The sequence below is a fragment of the Corella eumyota genome, chromosome 7 (assembly GCF_963082875.1).
Source record: "Corella eumyota chromosome 7, kaCorEumy4.1, whole genome shotgun sequence".
NCBI classification, from domain to species: domain Eukaryota; kingdom Metazoa; phylum Chordata; class Ascidiacea; order Phlebobranchia; family Corellidae; genus Corella; species Corella eumyota.
This window is the reverse complement of record NC_137496.1, coordinates 7236566-7262710: the sequence shown is the minus strand read 5'-3', so window position 1 is coordinate 7262710 and position 26145 is coordinate 7236566. Positions and strand designations below refer to the sequence as shown.

Sequence of the window (26145 nt, the reverse complement as noted above, 5' to 3'; positions counted from 1 at the left end):
TATTTGGCTAAAATTTACCCGGTCAGTCAAGAAACATGTTTTTAAACACAGTAATTGTGGCCCTTTTTGCCTTTGCCCAACAAGGGTTGGAGTTTCACCCGGATTATTGTAACCATAGTAGTTCAATCGTTGTTAGAGATAATGTCCCAACTTCTGAAACGTTACACATTGGGATACGTTGTACGCTGTTACAATTCCACAAAACAAAAGCATCTACAATATCTACATCACCATTAAAACTTATTTCATTTAAATACAAATTTAAAATAATACAAATCTTCCTTGGTTAGCTTTCACTTATTGATGGTGTACAGTGCTACCAATTATAACATGACTATATTTTGCTTTAAAAGCTGCTTGTTGCCAATAGTTTATAATAGACCTCCTCACCTTCTATCATCTTTAAGTTTATCTGGTAACACATGTTTTAATTCTTTCTGGGTAATGAAATTCTGTGTCATCGGAAATACCATTCTAATTCTCGCACTTCCTATTTCTTGTTTCCCCTAAATCTTCTAACAAAAGATTTTTGTTTGATCAACAGACCATCTATTTTTCTCCAACAACGGTTCCAAATATCCCAGAATCTTCCCAAATTTTCCATATAATCATCTTTCCTCTTCAGAACCAACCACACCATCAAACTGCCAAGCCTCTGTTAATACTCTTAATTTGAATTCTCACCATTTTTTATAGCAATTTGTTCTCTTGGCAAATTTTAATATAAAAAACCATGTGTCAGAGTTGTAAGTGAAACTAAATAACATTATACTATTCCTATTAACAAGCTTATGTCCAAAATTTGTAAGAAAATTTGCCAAATTTTTTTACGCTCACTTAAGATTTAGACTAGATAGAGGTGTAATTTAAAGTTTAAAAAAGAGGTATATGTCCACACATCAAAATATTAGCAAAAAATCATTTTTACAAAAATGTGATATAAGATACTTTGTTTCTCATGCGCACATAGGTCATTAAAATTTGAACAAAAATACCTTTTTACCAACTAATTTATATTGTGCCATAATACATTTAACTTACCTGTGTTTATTCTCCGAAAACACCTTATTTTGAAACTGACACAAATACCATTTTGCAATGACCCTCGTGCAAACGATCGATTGTTCTGCGAAAATGGAAAAATGCAAGACGAATGGCCATTTGCCTTATTAAAAGTAACTCGAACACGATTAAATAAACTGAAATAATTTTTCTCAAAATGATATACTGAATAATAAATTGATTCACTACTATAGACCAAACTTTCAAAATCTGCGTATGCAATTACTGAATTACTTTTTGCATTAAATTTCCAAATCTTGTTTTTGTATTTTCAGAAAAAACATTCAGACTACCTAACTGTTGTAAATTTTCTTGTTGCAACGAATTAATTTCTACCACTTGTAAATATTTGAAAGCTTCCAAATGCTCGCATTCAGTTGCTGGGTTCACTTTCGATGCTACAAACATAACACCATTGCAACTTTGATTGCTGCATTTAAAAATATTTTTCGATGTGCATTTTTGAACATAAGTAGGTGAAATTAAATCCTCGCTTGCTTTTGCAACAAAGAAAATGCCATTAACCAAGTCGACACATATGCTGGGATAAGCTTGTTGAATGATGCTGTGTACTACTTTAGCATGGCGCCTTAACGAACTTAGATGGCTAAAATTTTCATTGCAATGCCTGCACCTTATATCTTTTTTTATACCAATTAAAAATTAAAACTAGATTTACTTGATAAATATGGTTCGAAATCATTAAATTATTTTTAAAATTTATGCATAAAGATTACTTGATTAAGAATATTAACTAAATTAATAAATCAAATATTACGTATTTAATTTTTCTTGGAATACTTAATGTCAAACAATAATTTAAATATAATAAACGAACAAAAATAAAAATTTTAATTCATTTTTGAGTTACTAATATTATGATATACAAATGACCAAGATTTAAAAAAATAAATATTAATCTTTAAATTTTATTAAAGTAACTAGTAATTAGAGATAAAAAATAAAATTTTAATCCATTTTTAAGTTATTAATATCATGATATACAAATTCTCAAAATTTAAAAAATAAATAACAATCTTTGAATTTTAATATATAAACACCTATTAATTAGTACATAGTGATAATTAAATTTTGAGAATCAGAAAACAACAATATAACAAGTCAAAATCGTTAAATAAGATCACAAGCGACGGAATAAAATCACAATTGACGGAATAAGATCCCAACCGACGTAATAAGATCGCCATTAACGAAAAACAATCACAAATGATGGAGCAGATCAAAATCGTTGAAATAGGCGACGGAATAAGATCATAATTAATGGAATAAAATTACAATTGACGAATTAAAATCACGATCGACGGAATAAGATCGCAACCGACGGAATAAAATCGCAAGAGACGTAATAAGATTACAATCGACATAAAAATCATAATCGACGTAATGGGCTCACAATTAAATCAAATCAAGATTTTATTTACCAAAATAAGAGAAAAATTGACGGATAAAAGATTAATATATTTGAAAAAAAAACAAGATTAAACGAAAACGTTTATGTTTAAATTCAGTATATTTTAACTTAGGGTTCCATGTCAACTCAACCCAACTCGGCTTGAATGTATATCAAACGGATATTAAATTAAACAAATTTGTAGCATGAATTAAACCCTCACCCCATCCTTCATCCATTCAGAAAACCTTGTGTCCATATGGTTTGGGTCGTCCACAGGTCGAGTTGTCCACATATAGCCCGTTTCCATGTCCACTTTTTTCTGGGCTTTGGACTAATTTAGTCCAAAAATATCATGACTCGGCGAAAAAAACGGGCTTTTTTGGCCCTGCTAAAGAGGTGGTCTAATTCGAAAAAGCCCGGGCTTTTCACCGGTCTTCGGTTACGCGATCGCTTAGGCTAGTGAGCGCATACGTGATTTTGTTAGTTTAAGCGATATTTTGTGGATAAAATGCAAACAAATGGATAAAATTGAGATGTAAAATGAAATTTAAATAGTTTTTGGTTAGTAAATAAAAACAAATACGTGTTTAATCAATTTTAAAACGGCAGTTAAGCTGTCTGACCGACGGACACTTTGAAACATGCCAAACAACAAGTTTTACAGTAAAATATAGGCGGACAGTCTGACATAAACCGTTATGGTTAACTGTCAATTTAAATGCGTAATCTTACAAAAAATCACCTACAAATATCTGTCAAAAAGCTGTTTAAAGAAAAGCTAATATATACAATTTGCAACCTGTTAATTTGATTAGCTACATGTTATATATTTGAAAACTTTTAATTTCGATATGGTAAAATCCTTACTTATAATTTGTGTTTTTTGTACAATAAACAATATAAAAACAGGATGTTTTGCGTTAAGCAGATTTACAAAGAAGTTTAAAACAGCCATATTCAGTTAGTTATTATAATTGTACTAAAACTCGCAATAGAAGATGTTTTATAACTAAATCAACAATTTTAAGTCTGACAAATAGACAAAACGAACATTTTAATAAAAAGCCCAATGTGCTAAATGGCCATGGAAACAGAACTGGGCTTTGGACTAAAAATTGGCCCAAAGTCCAATAAAAAGCCTGGCTTTATTTTTGGGCCAATAACGGGCTAATAATGAATTGACCGGCCGCCGTAAAATGTACTTTGTTTAGTATCGAAGTAAAGTAACGCATTGCACACTAAGGTACTGGTCACTGCAGCACCGTTACTTGAAAAATAAAATTCGATAACGGGTGTTCCGTTAATTAAATTGTGAACTTCGATAAAACTAAACCGTTACTTAAATACGAATGTATCGGAAGTTACCAAGAACGTTATAATTCTATTCGTGTTTTAAAACGAAATGGAGAATGCTAGTTGCATAAATCAAGTTTTATTAAACACACCACTTTCAGCACCTTGGAAATTATAAGAATTTCCCAAGGGAAAAAGCGGTACGAATTGACCAAAACTACTGCCATGTAACTAAGTTATCTAATAAAAAGGTTACCTTTGCATAGTCCTTTAGTAATTCCATATCCTGGTCACTAAAATTGTGGAGTTTAAGCTGTGCCATGCACCTATGAAAAGCATGTCTATTACAGTCAAAAATGGTATTTAACCAGACTACTGAGTCATAAAGACAGTTCTACCGCGTAGTGTTAGAAACCAAAGACCTTTTTCCCAGTACAGCAAATAAGGTGTTTGCTGCTACACAACTTCGACTTTGGCAATTCCAAAGTGCATTTGCTTTAGCCATAACATTTTGGAAAGGTCGCTTAAATACCGTACTTTGAAGCGCAATATCAACATCTTTGCAAGCTACTAAATTGAAAGTGTGGGCAGCACACCTCATGTGAACTGGCAGATTTATCCCACTTTCTAAATTTCCATCGATTAACACTAGAGAATCGTATATGGGAACATATTACAACTCATCCTCGTTAAAATGTTCCGCAAAGACTGTAGTCACAGCAGCATTTTCGGAACTTTTAGCAACTTCCTTAGCTACCAAAGTGGCAAAACATCTGCTTCTTGGTCGCTTTCGATACATTCGTATTAAAGTAACGATTAAGTTTTATAAAAGTTAACGATTTAATTAACGGAACACCTGTTATCAAAGTTGATTTTTTTATGAAAAAAAAAATTCTGTTTAGAAACGACACAAATAACTGCGTTTTTTAAAGATAACTGCGTGACTTTTTCCCAATTAACAGCCTTGGATTTTTAAAGCTCTAAATTACGTAAAGTAATATTTTAACATATTTTTATTTAAAATTGTTTTAAGGTAAGAAAAATTACTCAATGATCGAAAAAAAATTATCGATATACTTTTATTCCTCCACAAACTTCTTAAGTCAGTAAACGAGCTTGTTGTTTCAGTTAACTTCTCAAAGTGATCAAACATTATGTTTATGTGAAACAGAAATGGTCAACTCTCTTTGATTTCTTCCATTAAATTCCTGTTTTGGTTTATCAAGCTTCTTTGTAGAGGGTAATGTTTCATCACCTGGCTTTCCAACAAGCTTATGCTGAATACTTTTTATTCCATTTTTATTTAAAATATTTGGGTCCCAATTTCGACAACCATACGACGAATGTATCGTTTCTAGTATCAACGTCACCAAAATGCTTATCATTTTTAGCCTTTTTATTGATTGGTTTGGGTTTTATTTCATTCATACAACTTTCCACAAGGGTTTCGGAAAACTTTTCCCATGGCACAAGAAGGACTAAAACACTTAAGTCAGACTTCACGAGCTCAGTGGAACTACCACTACTTTAATTGTTAAATTAAAATGGCAAATTAAATTATTTAGGTATTTTATGTAACAACTGACTTTTTTTGATGACCGAAATATTTTTTTTTTGTTTTAATAAAATTACAAATTGGTATTTCTAATAGTTTTTTTTCAGGAGGAGCTCCAGTTAATTCTATGCAGTATGTGCAAAAGATGAATTCCCGCATATTCAAGTAAAAAGTCTACAAAAAGGTGCACAGAAGAAAAAACTATGGATAACTTTCAGGATTTTTTAATGCATATAGAAGACAACTCTATACATGCCACTACAGAAGAAGCTCTAGCATATGACAACTCGGACAATGAAAATCCTATTCCTGATGGTGAAAATAACGACTTACTTACAACAACAGCTGATTTAACACCAGCTGGTGTGTTGGGATGGTTAACTGGTCAGAAACACAAGCCAAATTTTGGGGATGAACTTACCATTTCTGTAAACTTTAATCATGATTGTTTACAAAACAATCCTGGTCATAGTATATGTTTTCCTTAGGTGGGGGCATGTGGTCGTACTGTTACTCTTTCGACCAAGCACATGGAAGATGCCAATCAATTTGATTCAGTATTCATCACTGCAATGTCTAATGCCCAAGCTTTTGGGATGCATTGACTAAAATGTTGTATTCATTGCTATATAATTGTACTTATGTTAAAACTGTCGTAAACAATTTAAGCATTGTTTGGTACCATTGTGTGTATATAATTATTGCTAGTAAATAAAGTTTGTTAGTACTATCACCTTATTTATTTTAAACAGTTATCAACGATGTTAAAAAAAAATTTTTTAAATTTTTTGAAACATTTATTTACATAAGTCTACAGATAAGTTATAATAAAAAAAAAATTTTTTAGCTGTAAAATGAAAATAGTTGCTTGTAGAATTTATCAGTAAACAATTATTATGCATAACAGTAGGTAAAGCTGGCAAAAAAGCCAAATGTTTACATAAAACAACAATCAATTGTCAATAACGTTCATTAACTGCTGATAAAAAGTAATTGCATCTTGCCAACATTCCGGCATGTTGAGGCTCAGTTCAGAAATAACATAATCAAAATATTCAGTGTATTCATTAAATTCAATTGAATCTGCTATTTCATTATAACCCAGTTGAATTTTTTGATCGGAGACTTCTTTAAAGAGATTAGCACACCCACCAAATTCTCCCGGCATAGAATATAGCAAGTTTGGTCTACCTGCCACTGTGTTGTGTCTGGACTTTCATATTTTATGAGTATTCCAGTGTTTCATTACAAAATGTAGGTCATTTTGCAGCACATGGGAAAAACTATACCATAAACACTCTTTACTTAATGCAGAGATGAATAGTCTACAATTCCCTTTCGTTCTAAATCGCCAAAAAAATTACACCACCAAGATGTGCAAAATCTACAACGGTATGACCACCAGCTTTCAATTCTTTGATTTCTAGGGGATGGGACATACCGTGTGCATTTATGTTATCATAAAAAAAACATTGGGCAGCTGCTACTATTCAATTTTCAGTACCTAAATCAGAGACTACTTGAAGCGGACAACCTTGTATTTGAGAAACAGCTTTTAGGTACATTCCTGCAATTGTATGTGGGCAATTATTTGCCCGTGTAACATTTACCCACAATACTTTGCGGCTAAATCCATCAATTGCACCATGTATGGCAAATCCGAACGTTTTTAATTTATCATAACCATTTATGTGCCAGGCATAGTTTGGTCCAGGATTGTGATACTACGATCAATTCTTTAATGCGACTATATACATCTGGTAAAATACTCTGATCTTTCAGCCAACCACATCGCCGGAACAGGCCCATTTAAAACAAATGCCTTTTAAGTGTTCTCATACTTGATGTGGTTGTGACTACCTTGCAACAATTGCAAAATCTTACTGTATTCATATCCGAAATTAAAGTAATAGAAAATAACATGATTTCCGAAAGTAACTGAAAAAATCCACCGAAGTAACTGAAAAAAAGGTTTATCTAAATTAGACTCTAGAGCAGTGGTTCTCAACCTTTTTTTAGCCCATGGACTATTTCCAAGCTGACCTAAATATACGCGGACTCAAGCCATAAGTATAAAAATAAGGTAGTTCTATAGCTTTCTACCGAAAAAAGAAAGCGCTGTTTATTTCTAAATAGGCAGTGTATTTCACAAAATAGGGGCATTAAATACGGTATTAACGAAAAAAAGAACGCACTTTTTTACAAAATGGGGGAATTAAATACAGTATTGACGAAAAAAAGCAAGAACTGTTTTTCACTCAGCACACAACTTAATGAGAGCCTTGTCCTTGAACTCGCATTGCAAGAAGCCCACTATGTTCCGCTTCCATTTCGGCACACAAAGCACGAAACAAACGAGTGTTCAAAGGACGAGATTTAATGTAATTTACCACAGATACAACCTCTTTAAAAACTATGGCAAGATCTTCTTGTATTTCTTTTGTTGCAAGATTCTCTCTGTGAAGAAGACAATGAACAACTGAAATGTTTTTGTTTTTCTTTTTCACAAAACTCATAAAGCCTTTCTTACTTCCCATCATGGCTGGAGCACCATCAGCACAAACAGACACGCAATTAGACCACTCAAGCTCGTGTTCTTCAAAGAAAGATTTTAAAACACGGTATATAAAAAAAGTGAATACAGTAGGTTCGGTTACAATGCATCCACGTCGGGCCAGCCGATTTTGGCTGCAAAAAGCGGCAGGTGTAATAACAAACTTTCCTAAACTGCACCTAAAAATCGGATTCGGTATCTTTAATTTGTCACAATTGCCGTTTATTTGCACATAGTCAAAAACAATTTTCTTATCAAAACAGTATGGACCGGGTGTATTAAGCGGCAGCTGGAACGTATTAATAACCGTTTTTTGTAATGGCAAATATATCGGATAATTCCGTCCCAAGCAATTTGGATGTATCGGTAATAAGCGGCTGACTGTATTAACCGAGAATATCGTAAGTGAATTCTACTGTATTCCGCGTTTTATTTTTAAAACAGTATGAACTAATTACTGATAATGGCTGAATTATAATTCCCTAAGCAACAATGCTCGCGGACTCATCCAGGCCCTTCGGCGGACTCATTTGAGTCCGCGGACTCGGGGTTGAGAAACACCGCTCTAGAGTATATGATACAATTAAGTTTTGGTAAATTACATGTATGTATGATTTATAAAAAATAAAATTTTAAGGTAACGGTATGTACACAACTTACCATGGCCACAATGCGAACAAAACAGATGGTCACTTTGCACAACTTGACTACAATTTGGACAATTCATACTATTTTAACATCAACTTTTACTTAGGTAGCAAACTATAAAAAATATTAAGCCTGTAATATTATGATTGTTAAAGGGGACAGTAGGATTGTTTATTACAATAACCATGCTAAAAAAGGTTTTGCTCGCGCTTAATATAATTCTTCTCTTAAAATATTTTTCGCGATCAAAATATATTTCGCGCTCTCTTAAAATATTTCTCGCGATCAAAATATATTTCGCGATGTGTTAAAATATTTCTCGCGATCAAAATATATTTCGCGCTGTGATAAAATATTTCTCGCGATCAAAATATATTTCGCGATGCGTTAAAATATTTTTCGCGATCAAAATATAATTGGCGATGTGTTAAAATATTTCTCGCGATCAAAATATATTTCGCGATGTGTTAAATATTTCTCGCGATTAAAATATATTTCGCGATGTGTTAATATATTTTTCGCGATCAAAATATATTTCGCGTTGAGTTAAAATATTTCTCGCGATTAATAAAATAGAGGTGGCACCTACGGGCTACCGTAGTAAAGTAATAGGGAACCGAAATAAGTTGTAACGGTGCGATGATGCGTATTGCCTTATTTCACATTGCTAAACAACTTGATTTGTTATAATACAGGCTTAATTTTTAGTATATTATAAAATGACCTACCGCTATGTGCCTGGATGTTCTTGGTCTCGAAAAAAATAAGACGTAGGCCAGAACTTGCCAAAAACGAAGAAGACCGTATTCACCGCATTTACTATAATTTATATCCTAATATTACCGACTTAAAACTGGGTTAATTATTAGTTTTTGTTTGTTTAATATATATAATTGCTTGTTTGTTTATTAAAAATCAAAGGTATGTATTATTCTTAGTTAATGTTTATGCATATCTTTTTTTATTTAGAAAAATTTATGTTAAAAATAATCAAATAATTTCGAACCATATTTTATTTATCATTATTTTTATTCTTACTAATCCAAAATTTAAAATCAATTAACTTTTAATTTTGTGTATATAAATCTCTAAAATTTTAGTATGTTGTTTATTATTATATTGTGTTTCAATCCTCCTGATTTGATAATTTAAATATCAATAATTACTAATTAATAGGTGTTTATTTATTAAAATTTAAAAATCGTTATTGGGTTTTCAAAATTTGATCAGTTATATATCATAATATTATTAAGTCAAAAATGGATTAAAAATTTAATTTTTAAATCAATTTTAGGAATTTAAAATTTAATATAATGTATATCCTGATATTAATAACATAAAACTGGGTTGAAAAATTAATTTTATTTGTATAATATATTTAAATGCTTGTTTGTTTATTAAAAATCAAAGATATGTACTATTCTTAGTTAAGGTGAATGCATATTTTTTTTTATTAATAAAATTTTATGCTAAACATAATCAAATAATTTCGAACCATATTTTATTTATCAAATAAATCTAGTTATTATTATTAATCTTTTCCAGTGTCTTAAAAGCTATAAATTTTGAGTTAACATAACTTTTGATTGTGAACATTTACAGTTTGGAAATTTTAGTATGTTGTTTATTATCAGATTGTGTTTTTATTTCCCTATTTACAACATTTAATTATCACTAATAACTAATTAATAGGTGTTTATTTATTAAAATTTAAAATTTGTTATTTATTTTTTAAATCTTAGCCATTGGTATATCATGATATTGGTAACTCAAAAATGAATTAAAATTTTAACTATTATTACTAATTACTAATTAATAGGTGTTTATTCAATAAAATTTAAAGATTGTTGTTTATTTTTTAAATGTCGGCCATTTTTATATCAAGATATTAGTAACTCAAAAATAAAATAGAATTTTAATTTTTATCACTAATTACTAATTAATAAGTGTTTGTTTATTAAAATTCAAAGGCTGTTGTTAATTTTTAAAATTTTGTCAATTGTATATCATGATAATAGTAACTCAAAAATGAATTAAAATTTTAATTTTTGTCACTAATCACTAATTAATAGGTGTTTGTTTATTCAAATTTAAAGATTGTTATTAGATTTTTAAATTTTGGTCAATTGTATATCATAATATTAGTAACTGAAAAATAATTTTAAAATTTTAATTTTTATCACTAATTACTAATTGATAGGTGTTTGTTTATTAAAATTTAAAAATCGTTATTCATTTTTCAAATCTTGGTCAATTGTATTTCATAATATTAGTAACTTAAAAAAGAATTAAAGTTTTAATTTCTATCTTTAATAACTAATTAATAGTTGTTTGTTTATTTGAATTTAAAAATTGATATTATTTTTTCAAATTTTGGTCAATCGTATATTATGATAAAAGTTACATAAAAACGAGTTAAAAAATTAATTTTTGAATGTTTATCATATTTAAATGCTTGTTTATTTAATAAAAATTAAGAATTATTATTTAGGCGCAAAACAAAAGTCTTAATTAAGAAAAGGTATACGTAATATTTGATTAATTAGTTCAGTTAATATTTTTAATTAAGTAATGTTTATGTATAAATTTATTTACAATAAAGATTAAGTTTAAAAATAATTAAAAATTTCGAACCATTTTTTATTTATCGAATAAATCTAGTTTTTATTTTTCTTACTCATTCGAATTTTAGTTGAAAATAACTTTTGTTCTTGTTTATATAAAGTTCTAAAATTTTAGTATGCTGTTTATAATAATATTGTGTTCTAATCCTCCTATTCTCAAAATTTAATTATAACTAATTACTAATTGCTTGTTTGTTTATTAAAATTTAAAGATTGTTAATATTTTTTTAAATTTTGGTCAATTGTATATCACGATATTGGTAACTCAAAAATGAATTCAAATTTTTATTTTTCTTACTAATTACCCAGTAATAGTTGTTTGCTTATTAAAATTTAAAAATTGGTATTATTTTTTCTTATCTTGGTCAATCGTATATTATGATATGAGTTACATAAAAACAAGTTAAAAAATTAAGAAATAAAAGATTAATTTTAAAAATAATCAAATAATTTCGAACCATTTTTTATTTATTAAATAAATCTAGTTATTGTTTTCATTCTTACTAGTCCGAATTCAAAATAACTTTTGTTCTAGTACTTTAAAAATTTAAAATTTTAGTATGTTGTTTGTCATAATAAAGTTTTCTGATTCTCCTATTTTTAAAATTGAATTATCACTAATTAGATATTAATAGGTGTTTGTTTATTAAAACTCAAAAATCGTATATGAAATTTATAACTTAAAATAATTTAAAACTCTAAATTTTGTCATTTCCTACTAATAAATAGGTGTTTGTTAGGTCAGTTGTATATCATGATATCAATAACTTAAAAACGGATTAAAATATTTATTTTTGTTTGTTAATTATAATTAAATGCTGGTTTATTTAATAAAAATTAAAGATCGATCTTAAACATTAAAAATTTACTCTTATGTATATCATGATATTAGTAATCTAAAATCATATTTTAAACTTATTTTGTTTGTTGTATTTAACTACTTGTTTATTTATTTTTTTGTATATATCTTTATCCTCGATGTGGGAAAGTTGAATGCGCAACTTAAACATAGAGTAACATAAGTTACTCCGTCCCAGTCTCGAGTTGCCTGTGGCAGTTTGGGATATTATAGAGACTATAATTGCCCGGTAATTATAATGCTGATTAAGTGCTGACTCAGCAGGGGTTCATACCGTTGATAGCGCCTTACTCAAGGGCGCTACAGCATGAGATCAGTGGGGATTGAACCCACGACCTCATGTGTGGTATAGCATGAGTTCTTACCACTACACCACGCTGCTTGTACAACTTTAAACCGGGTGAAAAAAATATTATTATTAGTTTATAAATTTAATCATTTAAAAATTGGTCTAATTTATAAGTAATGCCAATGAGTGAAAAATGAGTTAAAATTTAACTAGTTTTGTAAAAGGGGAAACAAAGATCTCCTTTTTTAGTCTAATAATTTACAATTTAACATCTAATTAATTAATTTATGTAATATTCTTACATAATATTTATGCATATCTTAATTTTTCTTAAAAAGTTATTAAAAAAATAATTAAATAATATTGAACCGTATTGGTGTTGCCCACAATATTATAACTCTGCCCTATCTTTTTCAAATTGTAATTCTTATGAATTAACTCAACAATCTAACCCAACCCCACTGACCCCAACTCTTTGTCCATCCACCTTAAATCAAACATTTCAAACATTAAACCATAAATCAAATTATTTAGGTATTTTATATAACAACTGACTTTTTTTGATAACCTAAATATTTTTTTTATTTTAATAAAATTACAAATTGATTGCAAATCTTGTTCACAAACAAGTAGCATGCCTGGCTTACGCTCAATTCCAGATTCTTTTAAAAACCTGGTTAAAGTTCAGTTAGAAATGAAGCGAAAAAATTGTTATCAAACTCATTTTTATATTTATTACTACGTAATCACATTTTGGCTAAAGTTATTTATCACACAGATAAAATTTTTGGGTGTTTAATTATATAACGGGTAGAAAGCCAATAGGTGTTTGTTTTTTATGACGTAGATATTCGTTATGCATGAGCAATAGTGTACGTCGTAACATCGTAAAGTAATAGGGAACCGAACTAAGTTGTAACGGTGCGATGATGCGTATTGCCTTATTTCACATTGCTAAACAACTTCAATTGTTATAATACAGGCTTAATTTTTAGTATATTATAAAATGACCTACTGCTATGTGCCTGGATGTTCTTGGTCTCGAAAAATAAGACGTAGGCCAGAAATTGCCAAAAACGAAGAAGACCGTGTTTACCGCAATGCATTGCAAAACTTTGTTTTATCGGTAAGAGATGTTTCTGGTGGTGATAATACTAAGGCTTTGCTGAATAAAGAAACGTTAGTATTATAATTTTGCCTAAATACTCTTTATTCGAATAAAGATAGGCCTTCTGGCTACTTTTCTTTGCCCAAGTCAAGTTTTTTAAGTTTGTAAGGAAGTTTATAGATTACATTAAAAATAATAGGTTAAAACTAAGAAACAAATCTGTTTGAAAGTAAATTTAAATGATTTTCCATTAGGGCGGCTATAACTCTAAAATTAGGTGCAAGGCCAACCTAGAATTTACCAAAACAATCTACCCTTTATGTAGTAGCAATAAAACCTCCTGCTGTTCGAAAACAATTTTCACAAATTAAAAAACATAAATCTATTGCTAAGTTAGTGCAGTCTGCTAAAAATCTTTCATGTAATATAAAAGTAGGCTACAGCTTAATATGATTCCACTTAAAAAAGGTTATGTGATAGCACAACTCTTTTGGTGTGGACATTTTTTTTAAACAAAACCTATTTTTTATAATAAAGAACTGTTGTTAATGGGTGGCGGGGCATGTTTTTTAAGTTTCAAGTTCAAAATGCTTGTGTTAATGCAAAATCAAGGCGGTACCACACAGATATAGTGCGGTGGGCAATTGAACTTTATAGCCGATCACCTTGTGCCTATGAGCACATCAGAAACAGTGAAATTTTAATTTTACCATGCTCAAGCACAATCAAAAACTATAGGTAACAATCTGATACTTCTATATTTTAACAATGTATACTTGTTGCTAGCAACAAGCAGGGTTAAATAAGATTGAATTAAAGGAAATAAAGCGAGTTATGTTATATATTATTGTTTTAACTATTTTTTTAAACAGTTCGCGAAAATTTGGCTATTAAAGGTGGGCTATTAAATTATTGATTATGGGAGAAATGGTTGAAAAGATAGTTGTGTAAGTCATATTTTAAGTAATTATTTTATTTTTATGATCGGTTGTTAAAAATTTCAAATATCAATTTTAGGTATTCAAAATTTGTTTTAATGTATATCCTGATATTAACAACTTAAAACTGGGTTAAAAAAAGTAATTTTTGTTTGTTTAATATATTTAAATGCTTGTAGGTTTATTAAAAATTTAAAGATTAATTTTAATTATCAAATTGTTGGTCTAATGTATATGAATACCATTAAGAGATAATGCATTAAAAAATCCATTAATTTCGAACCATTTTTTACTTATCAAATAAATCTAGTTGTTTTTATTCATACTAGTCCGAATTTTGGTTCAAAATAACTTTTGTTCTAGTACTTTCAAAGTTTTGAATTTTTAGTATGTTATGAGTCATAATAAAGTTTTCTGATCCTCCTATTTTTAAAATTGAATTATGTTTACCAGGTTTTTAAATTTTGGTAAGTTATATATTATGGTATTTATAACTTAAAAATAGATTGAAAATTTAATTTTTATTACTAATTAATAGTTGTTTATTTATTGGAATTTAAAGATTGTCATTTATTTTTTAAATTTTGGTTAATTGTATATCATGATATTGGTAACTCAAAAATGAATTAAAATTTTTATTTTTATTACTAATTACCAAGTAATAGGTGTTTGTTTATTAAAATTTAAAAATTGTTATTATTTTTTTTAATCTTGGTCAATCGTATATTATGAAATGATTTACATAAAAACGAGTTAAAAAATTAATTTTTGTATGTTTATCATATTTAAATGCTTGTTTATTCCATAAAAACTAAAGATTGTTACTTAAGCGCAGAACAATATAAAAAAATTCTAATTTTTTAGTGTAATAATTAAAAAAGGTATACGTGATATTTGATTAATTAGTTCAGTTAATATTTTTAATTAGGTAATATTTGTCTATAAATTTATTTACAATAAAGATTAATTTTAAAAATATTCAAATAATTTCGAACCATTTTTTTTTATCAAATAAATCTAGTTATGGTTCAAAATCTTAGATTTCGAAACAAATTGTTATTGTCATTATTATTATGGTTCGAAATTTTAGATTTCGAAACATATTGTTATTGTCATTATTAATAATATACTTCAGATTAATCTTTTCCAATGTCCTAGAAACCGTAAATTTTGAGTTAGAATAACTTTTGTTCTAAAACATTAGCAGTTCTGAAATTTTAGTATGTTGTTTATTATCATATTGTGTTTCATTTCTCCCATTTTGGTAATTTAAATATTACTAATTACTAATTAATGGGTGTTTGTTTATTAAAATTTAGGGATCATCATTATGTTGTTAAATTTTGGTCAGTTATATATCATAATATTAATAACTCAAAAATGGATTAAATATTTAATTTTAGTTTGTTTATTATATTTATATGCTTGTTTGTTTATTAAAAATTAAAGTTTGATATTAAACATTTAATATAGTGTATTTTATAATATTAGTAAATTGAAAACATATTTAAAAAATAATTTTCGTTTGTTTATTATATTTGAATGCTTGTTTATTTATTAAAAATCAAATATCGATTTTAGGCATTCAAAACTTCGTGTAATGTATATTTTGATATCAACAAAAGTGGGTTAAAAAATTAATTTTTGTTTGTTAAGTATATTTAATTAGTTTGTTGATAGCTTTGCGCAGAGGCGATATCGTAACTAATGAGGTTTATTCGAAGTGCGATTATTGCTAGTTGAAAACTATTCCCAATACCCCGCCCTGACGACGTAAAAAACCGTTGGCCGAGGCAATTTCTGAAGTTTTCCTTGTAAAGCATTTTATTCTTTAATCAAATCTTTTTATATAAGAGGTTTATGTAACAGGTTTTGATTAATAGATTTAAGGTTCGAGACGCACCAATACCACATGCTTTGGTTTTTGGTCGAGTAATCGCGGCAAGCTCTCTAACACGTTCAAATAAAACCATTTTTTAATAAATTAAATAAAAAATATCATAGAAAAAACCAAGGCCTTTACGATTTAGATTTATAAGTGTCGATTCAACGGACCTAAAAAATCTCGACCGACAAAAACTTGTTGGTCTATAATAAGGGTAAGTATATTAAACTTACCTCGGGTACGAAAGGTTCCGGATTTGATTACCACACCAAACTTTGTTATTTTTGAATTGATTTATTCTTATTTTTAAAAATTACATAGTTTATGTGATAAAATTTTATTGGGGTTATAATCTTTTTATATTTAAATAACCAAAACCACTGAAAATTAACTTTCAAAATTATTAAGTAAAAATAAACTGAACATAGAATTTATAGATGCTGAAAAACTGTGAATTTTTTAAAATGTATGTTAAAAAAGTGGTAGTTGTCTTGATTATGTTGTGGTTAAATTTAAAAAAAAAATTTCCAACATTCTGATAAAAGCTTATAAGAAACAGCAAGATAAAATTTTACTTGACGACGTGAGGTATCGGATAAATAGTTGTTATACAATATATTATTTTGGTGCTTTTATTAAGCAAAAATGAAATTAGTTTTCTATGTTTAATGATAAAACAAATTCGTTATTTAAAATTTTAATGTGTATTCCTCGATTAAAAATTTTTGCGCACCACAAATGGAAGCATTTTATTTGAATAGGAAAGGTTATCTTGGCATTTTTTGGTAGCTTTGCGCAAAGGCGATATCGTAACTGATGAGGTTTATCCAAGGTGCGATTATTGCTAGTTGAAAACTATTCCCAATACCCCGCCTTGAAGACGCAAAAATCCGTTGGCCGAGGCAATTTCTGAAGATTTCCTTGTAAAGTCTTTTATTCTTTAATCAAAACCTTTTATATAAGAGGTTTATGTGACAGGTTTTGATTGATAGATTTAAGGTTCGAAACGCACCAATACCACATGCTTTGGTTTTTCGTCGAGTAATCGCGGCGAGCTCTCTAACACGTTCAAATAAAACAATTTTTTAATAAATTAAATAAAAAATATCATAGAAAAAACCAAGGCCTTTACAATTTTAGATTTATAAATGTCGATTCAACAAACCTACAAAATTTCGACCGACAAAAACTTGTTGGTCTATAATAAGGGTAAGTATATTAAACTTACCTCGGGTACGAAAGGTTCCGGATTGGATTACCACACAAAATTTTGTTATTTTTGAATTGATTTATTCTTATTTTTAAAAATTACATAGTTTATGTGATAAAATTTTATTGGGTTTATAATCTTTTTTTATTTAAATAACCAAAACCACTGAAAATTAACTTTCAAAATTATTAAGTAAAAATAAACTGAACATAGAATTTATAGATGCTGAAAAACTGTGAATTTTTTAAAATGTATGTTAAAAAAGTGGTAGTTGTCTTGATTATGTTGTGGTTAAATTTAAAAAAAAAATTTCCAACATTCTGATAAAAGCTTATAAGAAACAGCAAGATAAAATTTTACTTATAAATAAAATTTTACTTATAAATAGTGATAAATAGTTGTTATACAATATATTATTTTGGTGCTTTTATTAAGCAAAAATGAAATTAGTTTTCTATGTTTAATGATAAAACAAATTCGTTATTTAAAATTTTAATGTGTATTCCTTGATTAAAAATTTTTGCGCACCACAAATGGAAGCATTTTATTTGAATAGGAAAGGTTATCTTGCCATTTTTTGATAGCTTTGCGCAAAGGCGATATCGTAACTGATGAGGTTTATCCGAGGTGCGATTATTGCTAGTTGAAAACTATTCCCAATACCCCGCCCTGAAGACGTAAAAATCCGTTGGCCGAGGCAATTTCTGAAGATTTCCTTGTAAAGTCTTTTATTCTTTAATCAAAACCTTTTATATAAGAGGTTTATGTGACAGGTTTTGACTGATAGATTTAAGGTTCGAAACGCACCAATACCACATGCTTTGGTTTTTCGTCGAAAAGTTGGCCGAGGCAATTTCTGAAGATTTTCCTGTGAAGTCTTTTATTCTAAATCAAAAGATGTCATGTAGGAGGTTTATGTGACAGGTTTTGACTGATAGATTTAAGTTTCGAAGCGCACCAATACCACATGCTTTGGTTTTTCGTCGAGTAATCGCAGCGAGCTCTTAAACGTTTAAATAAAGCCATTTTTTAATAAATTAAATAAAAAAATATCATAGAAAAAACCAAGGCTTTTACGATTTTAGATTTGTAAGTGTCGATTCAACGGACCTACAAAATCTCGACTGACAAAAACTTGTTGGTCTATAATAAGGGTTAGTATATTAAACTTACCTCGGGTCTGAAAGGTTCCGGAATTAATTACCACACAAAACTTTGTTATTTTTAAATCGATTTATTCCCATTGTTAAAAATTACATAGTTTAGGTGATAAAATTTTATTGGGTTTATAATCTTTTTTTATTTAAATAACCAAAACTACTGAAAATTAACTTTCAAAATTATTAAGTAAAAACAAATTGAATAATAAATTTATTGATACTGGAAAACTGTGAATTTTTTTAAATGTATGTCAAAAAAGTTGTGCTTATTTTGATTATGTTGTGGTTAAATTAAAAAAAAAATTTCCACTATTTTGATAAAAATTTATAAGAAACAACAAGATAAAATTTTACTTGACGACGTGAGGTATCGGATAAATAGTTGTTATACAATTTATTATTTTGGTGCTTTTATTAAACAAAAATGAAATTAGTTTTCTATGCTTAATAATTATGTTTAATGGTCAAACAAATTTGTTAATTAAAATTTTAATGTGTATTCCTTGATTAAAAATTTTTGCGCACCACAAATGGAAGCAATTTATTTGAATAGGAAAGGTTATCTTGCCACTTTTTTGATCGCTTTGCGCAGAGGCGATATCGTAACCCATGAGGTTTATCCGAGGTGCGATTATTGCTAATTGAAAACTATTCCCAATACCCCGCCCGGACGACGTGAAAAACCGTTGGCCGAGGCAATTTCTGAAGATTTCCCAGTGAAGTCTTTTATTCTAAATCAAAAGCTGTTATGTAGGAGGTTTATGTGACAGGTTTTGACTGATAGATTTAAGTTTCGAAGCGCACCAATACCACATGCTTTGGTTTTTCGTCGAGTAATCGCAGCGAGCTCTAACACGTTTAAATAAAACCATTTTTTAATAAATTAAATAAAAAAATATCATAGAAAAAACCAAGGCTTTTATGATTTAGATTTATAAGTGTCGATTCAACGGACCTAAAAAATCTCGACCGACAAAAACTTGTTGGTCTATAATAAGGGTAAGTATATTAAACTTACCTCGGGTACGAAAGGTTCCGGATTGGATTACCACACAAACCTTTGTTATTTTTAAATTGATTTATTCCCATTTTTAAAAATTACATAGTTTATGTGATAAAATTTTATTGGGTTTATAATCTTTTTTTATTTAAATAACCAAAACCGCTGAAAATAAACTTTCAAAATTATTAAGTAAAAAAAAATTGAATAATAAATTTATTGATACTGGAAAAATGTGAATTTTTTTAAATGTATGTCAAAAAAGTTGTGCTTCACTTGATTATGTTGTGGTTAAATTTAAAAAAAAAATTTTCAGCATTTTGATAAAAACTTATAAGAAAAAGCAAGATAAAATTTTACTTGACGACGTTAGGTATCGGATAAATAGTTGTTATACAATTTATTATTTTGGTGCTTTTATTAAACAAAAATGAAATTAGTTTTCTATGCTTAATAATTATGTTTAATGGTCAAACAAAATTGTTAATTAAAATTTTAATGTGTATTCCTTGATTAAAAATTTTTGCGCACCACAAATGGAAGCATTTTATTTGAATAGGAAAGGTTATCTTGCCATTTTTTGATAGCTTTGCGCAAAGGCGATATTGTAACTGATCAGGTTTATCCGAGGTGCGATTATTGCTAGTTGAAAACTATTCCCAATGCCCCGCCCTGACGACGTGAAAAACCGTTGGCCGAGGCAATTTCTGAAGATTTCCTTGTAAAGTCTTTTATTCTTTAATCAAAACCTTTTATATTAGAGGTTTATGTAACAGGTTTTGATTAATAGATTTAAGGTTCGAAACGCACCAATACCACATGCTTTGGTTTTTTGTCGAGTAATTGCGGCGAGCTCTCTAACACGTTCAAATAAAATCATTTTTTAATAAATTAAATAAAAAATATCATAGAAAAAACCAAGGCCTTTACGATTTAGATTTATAAGTGTCGATTTAACGGAATTAAAAAATCTCGACTGACAAAAACTTGTTGGTCTATAATAAGGGTAAGTATATTAAACTTACCTCGGGTCTGAAAGGTTCTGGATTGGATTACCACACAAACCTTTGTTATTTTTGAAGTGATTTATTCCCATTTTTAAAAATTACATAGTTTATGTGATAAAATTTTATTGAGTTTATAATCTTTTTTTATTTAAATAACCAAAACCACTGAAAATTAACTTTCAAAATTATTAAGTAAAAACAAATTGAATAATAAATTTATTGATACTGGAAAACTGTAAATTTTTTTAAATGTATGTCAAAAAAGTTGTGCTTATCTTGATTATGTTGTGGTTAAATTAAAAAAAAAAATTTCCAGCATTTTGATAAAAACTTATAAGAAACAGCAAGATAAAATTTTACTTGACGACGTTAGGTATCGGATAAATAGTTGTTATACAATTTATTATTTTGGTGTTTTTATTAAACAAAAATGAAATTAGTTTTCTATGCTTAATAATTATGTTTAATGGTCAAACAAATTTGTTAATTAAAATTTTAATGTGTATTCCTTGATTAAAAATTTTTGCGCACCACAAATGGAAGCATTTTATTTGAATAGGAAAGGTTATCTTGCCATTTTTTTGATAGCTTTGCGCAGAGGCGATATCGTTACCGATGAGGTTTATCCGAGGTGCGATTATTGCTAGTTGAAAACTATTTCCAATACCCCGCCCTGACGACGTGAAAAACCGTTGGCCGAGGCAATTTCTGAAGATTTTCCAGTGAAGTCTTTTAATCTAAATCAAAAGCTGTTATGTAGGAGGTTTATGTGAGAGGTTTTGACTGATAGATTTAAGTTTCGAAGCGCACCAATACCACATGCTTTGGTTTTTCGTCGAGTAATCGCAGCGAGCTCTAACACGTTTAAATAAAACCATTTTTTAATAAATTAAATAAAAAAATATCATAGAAAAAACCAAGGCTTTTATGATTTAGATTTATAAGTGTCGATTCAACGGACCTAAAAAATCTCGACCGACAAAAACTTGTTGGTCTATAATAAGGGTAAGTATATTAAACTTACCTCGGGTACGAAAGGTTCCGGATTGAATTACCACACAAACCTTTGTTATTTTTGAATTGATTTATTCCCATTTTTAAAAATTACATAGTTTATGTGATAAAATTTTATTGGGTTTATAATCTTTTTTTATTTAAATAACCAAAACCGCTGAAAATTAACTTTCAAAATTATTAAGTAAAAACAAATTGAATAATAAATTTATTGATACTGGAAAACTGTGAATTTTTTTAAATGTATGTCAAAAAAGTTGTGCTTATCTTGATTATGTTGTGGTTAAATTTAAAAAAAAATTTTCAGCATTTTGATAAAAACTTATAAGAAAAAGCAAGATAAAATTTTACTTGACGACGTTAGGTATCGGATAAATAGTTGTTATACAATTTATTATTTTGGTGCTTTTATTAAACAAAAATGAAATTAGTTTTCTATGCTTAATAATTATGTTTAATGGTCAAACAAATTTGTTAATTAAAATTTTAATGTGTATTCCTTGATTAAAAATTTTTGCGCACCACAAATGGAAGCATTTTATTTGAATAGGAAAGGTTATCTTGCCATTTTTTGATAGCTTTGCGCAAAGGCGATATCGTAACCGATGAGGTTTATCCGAGGTGCGATTATTGCTAGTTGAAAACTATTCCCAATACCCCGTCCTGACGACGTGAAAAACCGTTGACCGAGGCAATTTCTGAAGATTTCCCAGTGAAGTCTTTTATTCTAAATCAAAAGCTGTTATGTAGGAGGTTTATGTGACAGGTTTTGACTGATAGATTTAAGTTTCGAAGCGCACCAATACCACATGTTTTGGTTTTTCGTCGAGTAATCGCAGCGAGCTCTAACACGTTTAAATAAAACCATTTTTTAATAAATTAAATAAAAAAATATCATAGAAAAAACCAAGGCTTTTATGATTTAGATTTATAAGTGTCGATTCAACGGACCTAAAAAATCTCGACCGACAAAAACTTGTTGGTCTATAATAAGGGTAAGTATATTAAACTTACCTCGGGTACGAAAGGTTCTGGAATTAATTACCACACAAACCTTTGTTATTTTTGAATTGATTTATCCCCATTTTTAAAAATTACATAGTTTATGTGATAAAATTTTATTGGGTTTATAATCTTTTTTTATTTAAATAACCAAAACCGCTGAAAATTATCTTTCAAAATTATTAAGTAAAAACAAATTGAATAATAAATTTATTGATACTGGAAAACTGTGAATTTTTTTAAATGTATGTCAAAAAAGTTGTGCTTATCTTGATTATGTTGTGGTTAAATTTAAAAAAAAAGTTTTCAGCATTTTGATAAAAACTTATAAGAAAAAGCAAGATAAAATTTTACTTGACGACGTTAGGTATCGGATAAATAGTTGTTATACAATTTATTATTTTGGTGCTTTTATTAAACAAAAATGAAATTAGTTTTCTATGCTTAATAATTATGTTTAATGGTCAAACAAATTTGTTAATTAAAACTTTAATGTGTATTCCTTGATTAAAAATTTTTGCGCACCACAAATGGAAGCATTTTATTTGAATAGGAAAGGTTATCTTGCCATTTTTTGATAGCTTTGCGCAGAGGCGATATCGTAACCGATGAGGTTTATCCGAGGTGCGATTATTGCTAGTTGAAAACTATTCCCAATACCCCGCCCTGACGACGTGAAAAACCGTTGGCCGAGGCAATTTCTGAAGATTTCCCAGTGAAGTCTTTTATTCTAAATTAAAAGCTGTTATGTAGGAGGTTTATGTGACAGGTTTTGACTGATAGATTTAAGTTTCGAAGCGCACCAATACCACATGCTTTGGTTTTTCGTCGAGTAATCGCAGCGAGCTCTAACACGTTTAAATAAAACCATTTTTTAATAAATTAAATAAAAAAATATCATAGAAAAAACCAAGGCTTTTATGATTTAGATTTATAAGTGTCGATTCAACGGACCTAAAAAATCTCGACCGACAAAAACTTGTTGGTCTATAATAAGGGTAAGTATATTAAACTTACCTCGGGTACGAAAGGTTCCGGATTGGATTACCACACAAACCTTTGTTATTTTTGAATTGATTTATTCCCATTTTTAAAAATTACATAGTATATGTGATAAAATTTTATTGGGTTTATAATCTTTTTTTATTTAAATAACCAAAACCGCTGAAAATTAACTTTCAAAATTATTAAGTAAAAACAAATTGAACTAGATTTATTTGATAAATAAAATATGGTTCGAAATTATTTGATTATTTTTAACATAAATTTCTGTAGATAAACATGAGACAAAATTTTAAATGCCTTAAATTGATATTTGAGTTTTATTTAATAAATAAACATTTAAATATAGTAACCAAACAAATAATTTTTTTTAATTATGATTGTAATTTACTAATATCGTAATATACATTAGACCAAATATTTAATTCTTAATTCATAAACATCAACCTAATTTTTCATTTTTATTTTTGTGTTTTATTATGTGTATTGCGAGGCACGGCGTCGCTACATCGTAAGCAGTGCGGCGCTGTGGCTTTTAATTTCTAAGCGGCTTTACGCCTGATTATTCCTATTATTTTCTTTATTACTTGTCAGTGGTTCTAGACCGCCACTGGACATACGGTTTAATGCGTGAAATCCTAAAGATTTTCACTTGGAAAAATTTTGTTCTTTGTTTAAATCGCATCTTTTCCTTTTTTTCCTTTATTTTATTTTTGCCTTTAAATTTTCTTGTTTTTGTATTAATACCTATATTTTAGTTATGTCTAAACCGTAGAGCTTTAGCTCTTTATGCAATACCAGTATCTTATGTTAGTGTTATGTGTAGTTAGTCTCCTTATTTTTAGAGTTTTTATGTTAAGATACGCAAATAAGCAAGATTTAAAAGCAAAATATCGATATTTAAGTTTTATTTAATAAACAAGTGTTAAAATATAATTAAAAAACAAAAATTAACTTTTATACACATTTTACTTAAGAAGTGTTTTATTGGAAAAGTTAAGTTTTACAAAATTTTATTACTATTTTTTACTGATAATATAAAACTTTAAGAAAAAATATTGTATGTAAAATGTTTTTAACAAAACAAAATTTAACAGCGTGATTTCCATTTCCTGTGTAATTTACAAAAAAACTAAGAATTTTTTCGCACATTTAAGTAATAGTCCAGCGACTCCAGATCTTTTTGCACTTTTAACTAACACCAAAAGTGTTAATCGCACTTACAAGCTCTGGACACAAATCACATTTTCAAAAAAAATTTCACATTTAAAAAAAAAGAACATGATATAGTTTAGGCCTACTTTAAATTTTTTTAGCTAAAATATACCCGATTAATATTTTAGATAAATTTAAATAAAATTACTAATTTAACATTTTTATTTCGTTAAAATCATTGCGTTTATATTAAAAATGAAAACGCCTTATAATCATATGTAAAGTACTAAATTAAAAAAAATTAAATGATTTTAAACTGTTTTTTTTTTAAGTTTAATATGTTTTAACAAACAAATGCAGTTGGATTCATTCAATATAATTTTTTTTATTTTTTTAAATTTTTCGTAAATTTTCAAGAAGCTTATGATTGACAAAAATAATTTACACTAATCTTTGTACAGAGGTTATCAGTCATAACCATAAAAAAACCCTGTCTAAGCTATAACAATAAAACACTTTAAAAAGTGTAATTGTACTTCGGTAAAACACTTTGAAAACAGTTACATTATGTTTATTTATAAGCAGGATAACTAGTTACAACAGTTAAATGTTTGTAAAGCATAATGTAACAACGGCCACTTAAAAACAGTTAGTAATTATAGGCAAGCGAAAGTCGTGTAATGTTAGTAAAACAGTTTTGCATAAATTGTAACGTGTCAAACTACTAAAAGTAAGTAAATTATTTTTTTTAATTAAACTTATCAATTATTAATGTAAATATTGCTTTAAGATCAAGATTCTCTATTACTATTAACAATATAAACAATTTAAAAAATGAACAAACAATCCACCTCGCACGAAGAAATAGACGCAGAAAACATCAACGAAGAGCGCAAAAACGTTAGCTTGCATATCATTTCCATGAAGGTTTCCCCGGTAAAGCAGGGCAGAGTAAAATCATATTTTACCGCAGAAGTTGCTGCTGGCAAACGAAAATTACCCCTTATTTCGTTTGACCACGAACAACAAACGAAATTTGCAAAATTTGCCGATGATAAAACGCCGATTATCGCTCGCGGGGTTTCAGTTAGAAAATCGGGGGCAAATTATGGCGACAAACTTCAAATTATTGTCAATCCCGGCAATATCTGTGAAGCTTCCAACCGAAATTTGGTATATATTCCCGAAGATTTTAAACTTTTAACTTTAAACGACATTTTAGTCACCAACGACGTCGAACCATGTTCCATTAGAATTAAAGTGGTTCAAGTGGACTCGCCATTGTTAACTTTTCTTAAAGGCAATTCGGTGCAACGGCAATTTGTTGTTGTCGCCGACAATACAAACTCAATCGGCATAATTTTAT

The 26145-nt window shown here is 28.5% G+C and overlaps 1 protein-coding gene, 8 non-coding genes and 2 pseudogenes across 9 annotated transcripts; 10 read left to right on the top strand and 1 right to left on the bottom strand.

The window, feature by feature from the left end:
• The first annotated feature begins 5527 nt into the window (after positions 1 to 5527).
• On the top strand, positions 5528 to 5929 carry LOC145760108 (uncharacterized; annotated as a pseudogene).
• A 347-nt stretch (positions 5930 to 6276) lies between these two features.
• Positions 6277 to 8605, bottom strand: LOC145760261 (uncharacterized; annotated as a pseudogene).
• A 4699-nt stretch (positions 8606 to 13304) lies between these two features.
• LOC145760260 (uncharacterized) lies at positions 13305 to 14148 on the top strand. Its single transcript, XM_082574135.1, has 2 exons — positions 13305 to 13477; positions 13944 to 14148. Exons 1-2 carry the CDS (start codon positions 13305 to 13307, stop codon positions 14146 to 14148), a joined length of 378 nt encoding a protein of 125 aa, XP_082430261.1.
• Positions 14149 to 16022: 1874 nt separating this feature from the next.
• Positions 16023 to 16163, top strand: LOC145761756 (U4 spliceosomal RNA). The gene has a single exon (XR_014287420.1). It is a non-coding gene; the product is annotated as a U4 spliceosomal RNA (small nuclear RNA).
• An 853-nt stretch (positions 16164 to 17016) lies between these two features.
• Positions 17017 to 17157, top strand: LOC145761897 (U4 spliceosomal RNA). Its single transcript, XR_014287552.1, has one exon. It is a non-coding gene; the product is annotated as a U4 spliceosomal RNA (small nuclear RNA).
• Positions 17158 to 18021: 864 nt separating this feature from the next.
• On the top strand, positions 18022 to 18162 carry LOC145761810 (U4 spliceosomal RNA). Its single transcript, XR_014287470.1, has one exon. It is a non-coding gene; the product is annotated as a U4 spliceosomal RNA (small nuclear RNA).
• Positions 18163 to 19179: 1017 nt separating this feature from the next.
• On the top strand, positions 19180 to 19320 carry LOC145761728 (U4 spliceosomal RNA). The gene has a single exon (XR_014287394.1). It is a non-coding gene; the product is annotated as a U4 spliceosomal RNA (small nuclear RNA).
• An 864-nt stretch (positions 19321 to 20184) lies between these two features.
• LOC145761904 (U4 spliceosomal RNA) lies at positions 20185 to 20325 on the top strand. The gene has a single exon (XR_014287558.1). It is a non-coding gene; the product is annotated as a U4 spliceosomal RNA (small nuclear RNA).
• An 867-nt stretch (positions 20326 to 21192) lies between these two features.
• LOC145761636 (U4 spliceosomal RNA) lies at positions 21193 to 21333 on the top strand. Its single transcript, XR_014287306.1, has one exon. It is a non-coding gene; the product is annotated as a U4 spliceosomal RNA (small nuclear RNA).
• Positions 21334 to 22196: 863 nt separating this feature from the next.
• LOC145761796 (U4 spliceosomal RNA) lies at positions 22197 to 22337 on the top strand. Its single transcript, XR_014287457.1, has one exon. It is a non-coding gene; the product is annotated as a U4 spliceosomal RNA (small nuclear RNA).
• Positions 22338 to 23201: 864 nt separating this feature from the next.
• LOC145761723 (U4 spliceosomal RNA) lies at positions 23202 to 23342 on the top strand. The gene has a single exon (XR_014287389.1). It is a non-coding gene; the product is annotated as a U4 spliceosomal RNA (small nuclear RNA).
• The last annotated feature ends 2803 nt before the right edge of the window (positions 23343 to 26145 follow it).

Coding starts and splice junctions, on each gene's coding strand:
- LOC145760260 (XM_082574135.1), top strand. CDS start 13,305: ATGACCTACTGCTATGTGCCTGGATGTTCTTGGTCTCGAAAAATAAGA. Junction 13,478..13,943: donor GCTTTGCTGAATAAAGAAAC/GTTAGTATTATA, acceptor TTTATAATAAAG/AACTGTTGTTAATGGGTGGC.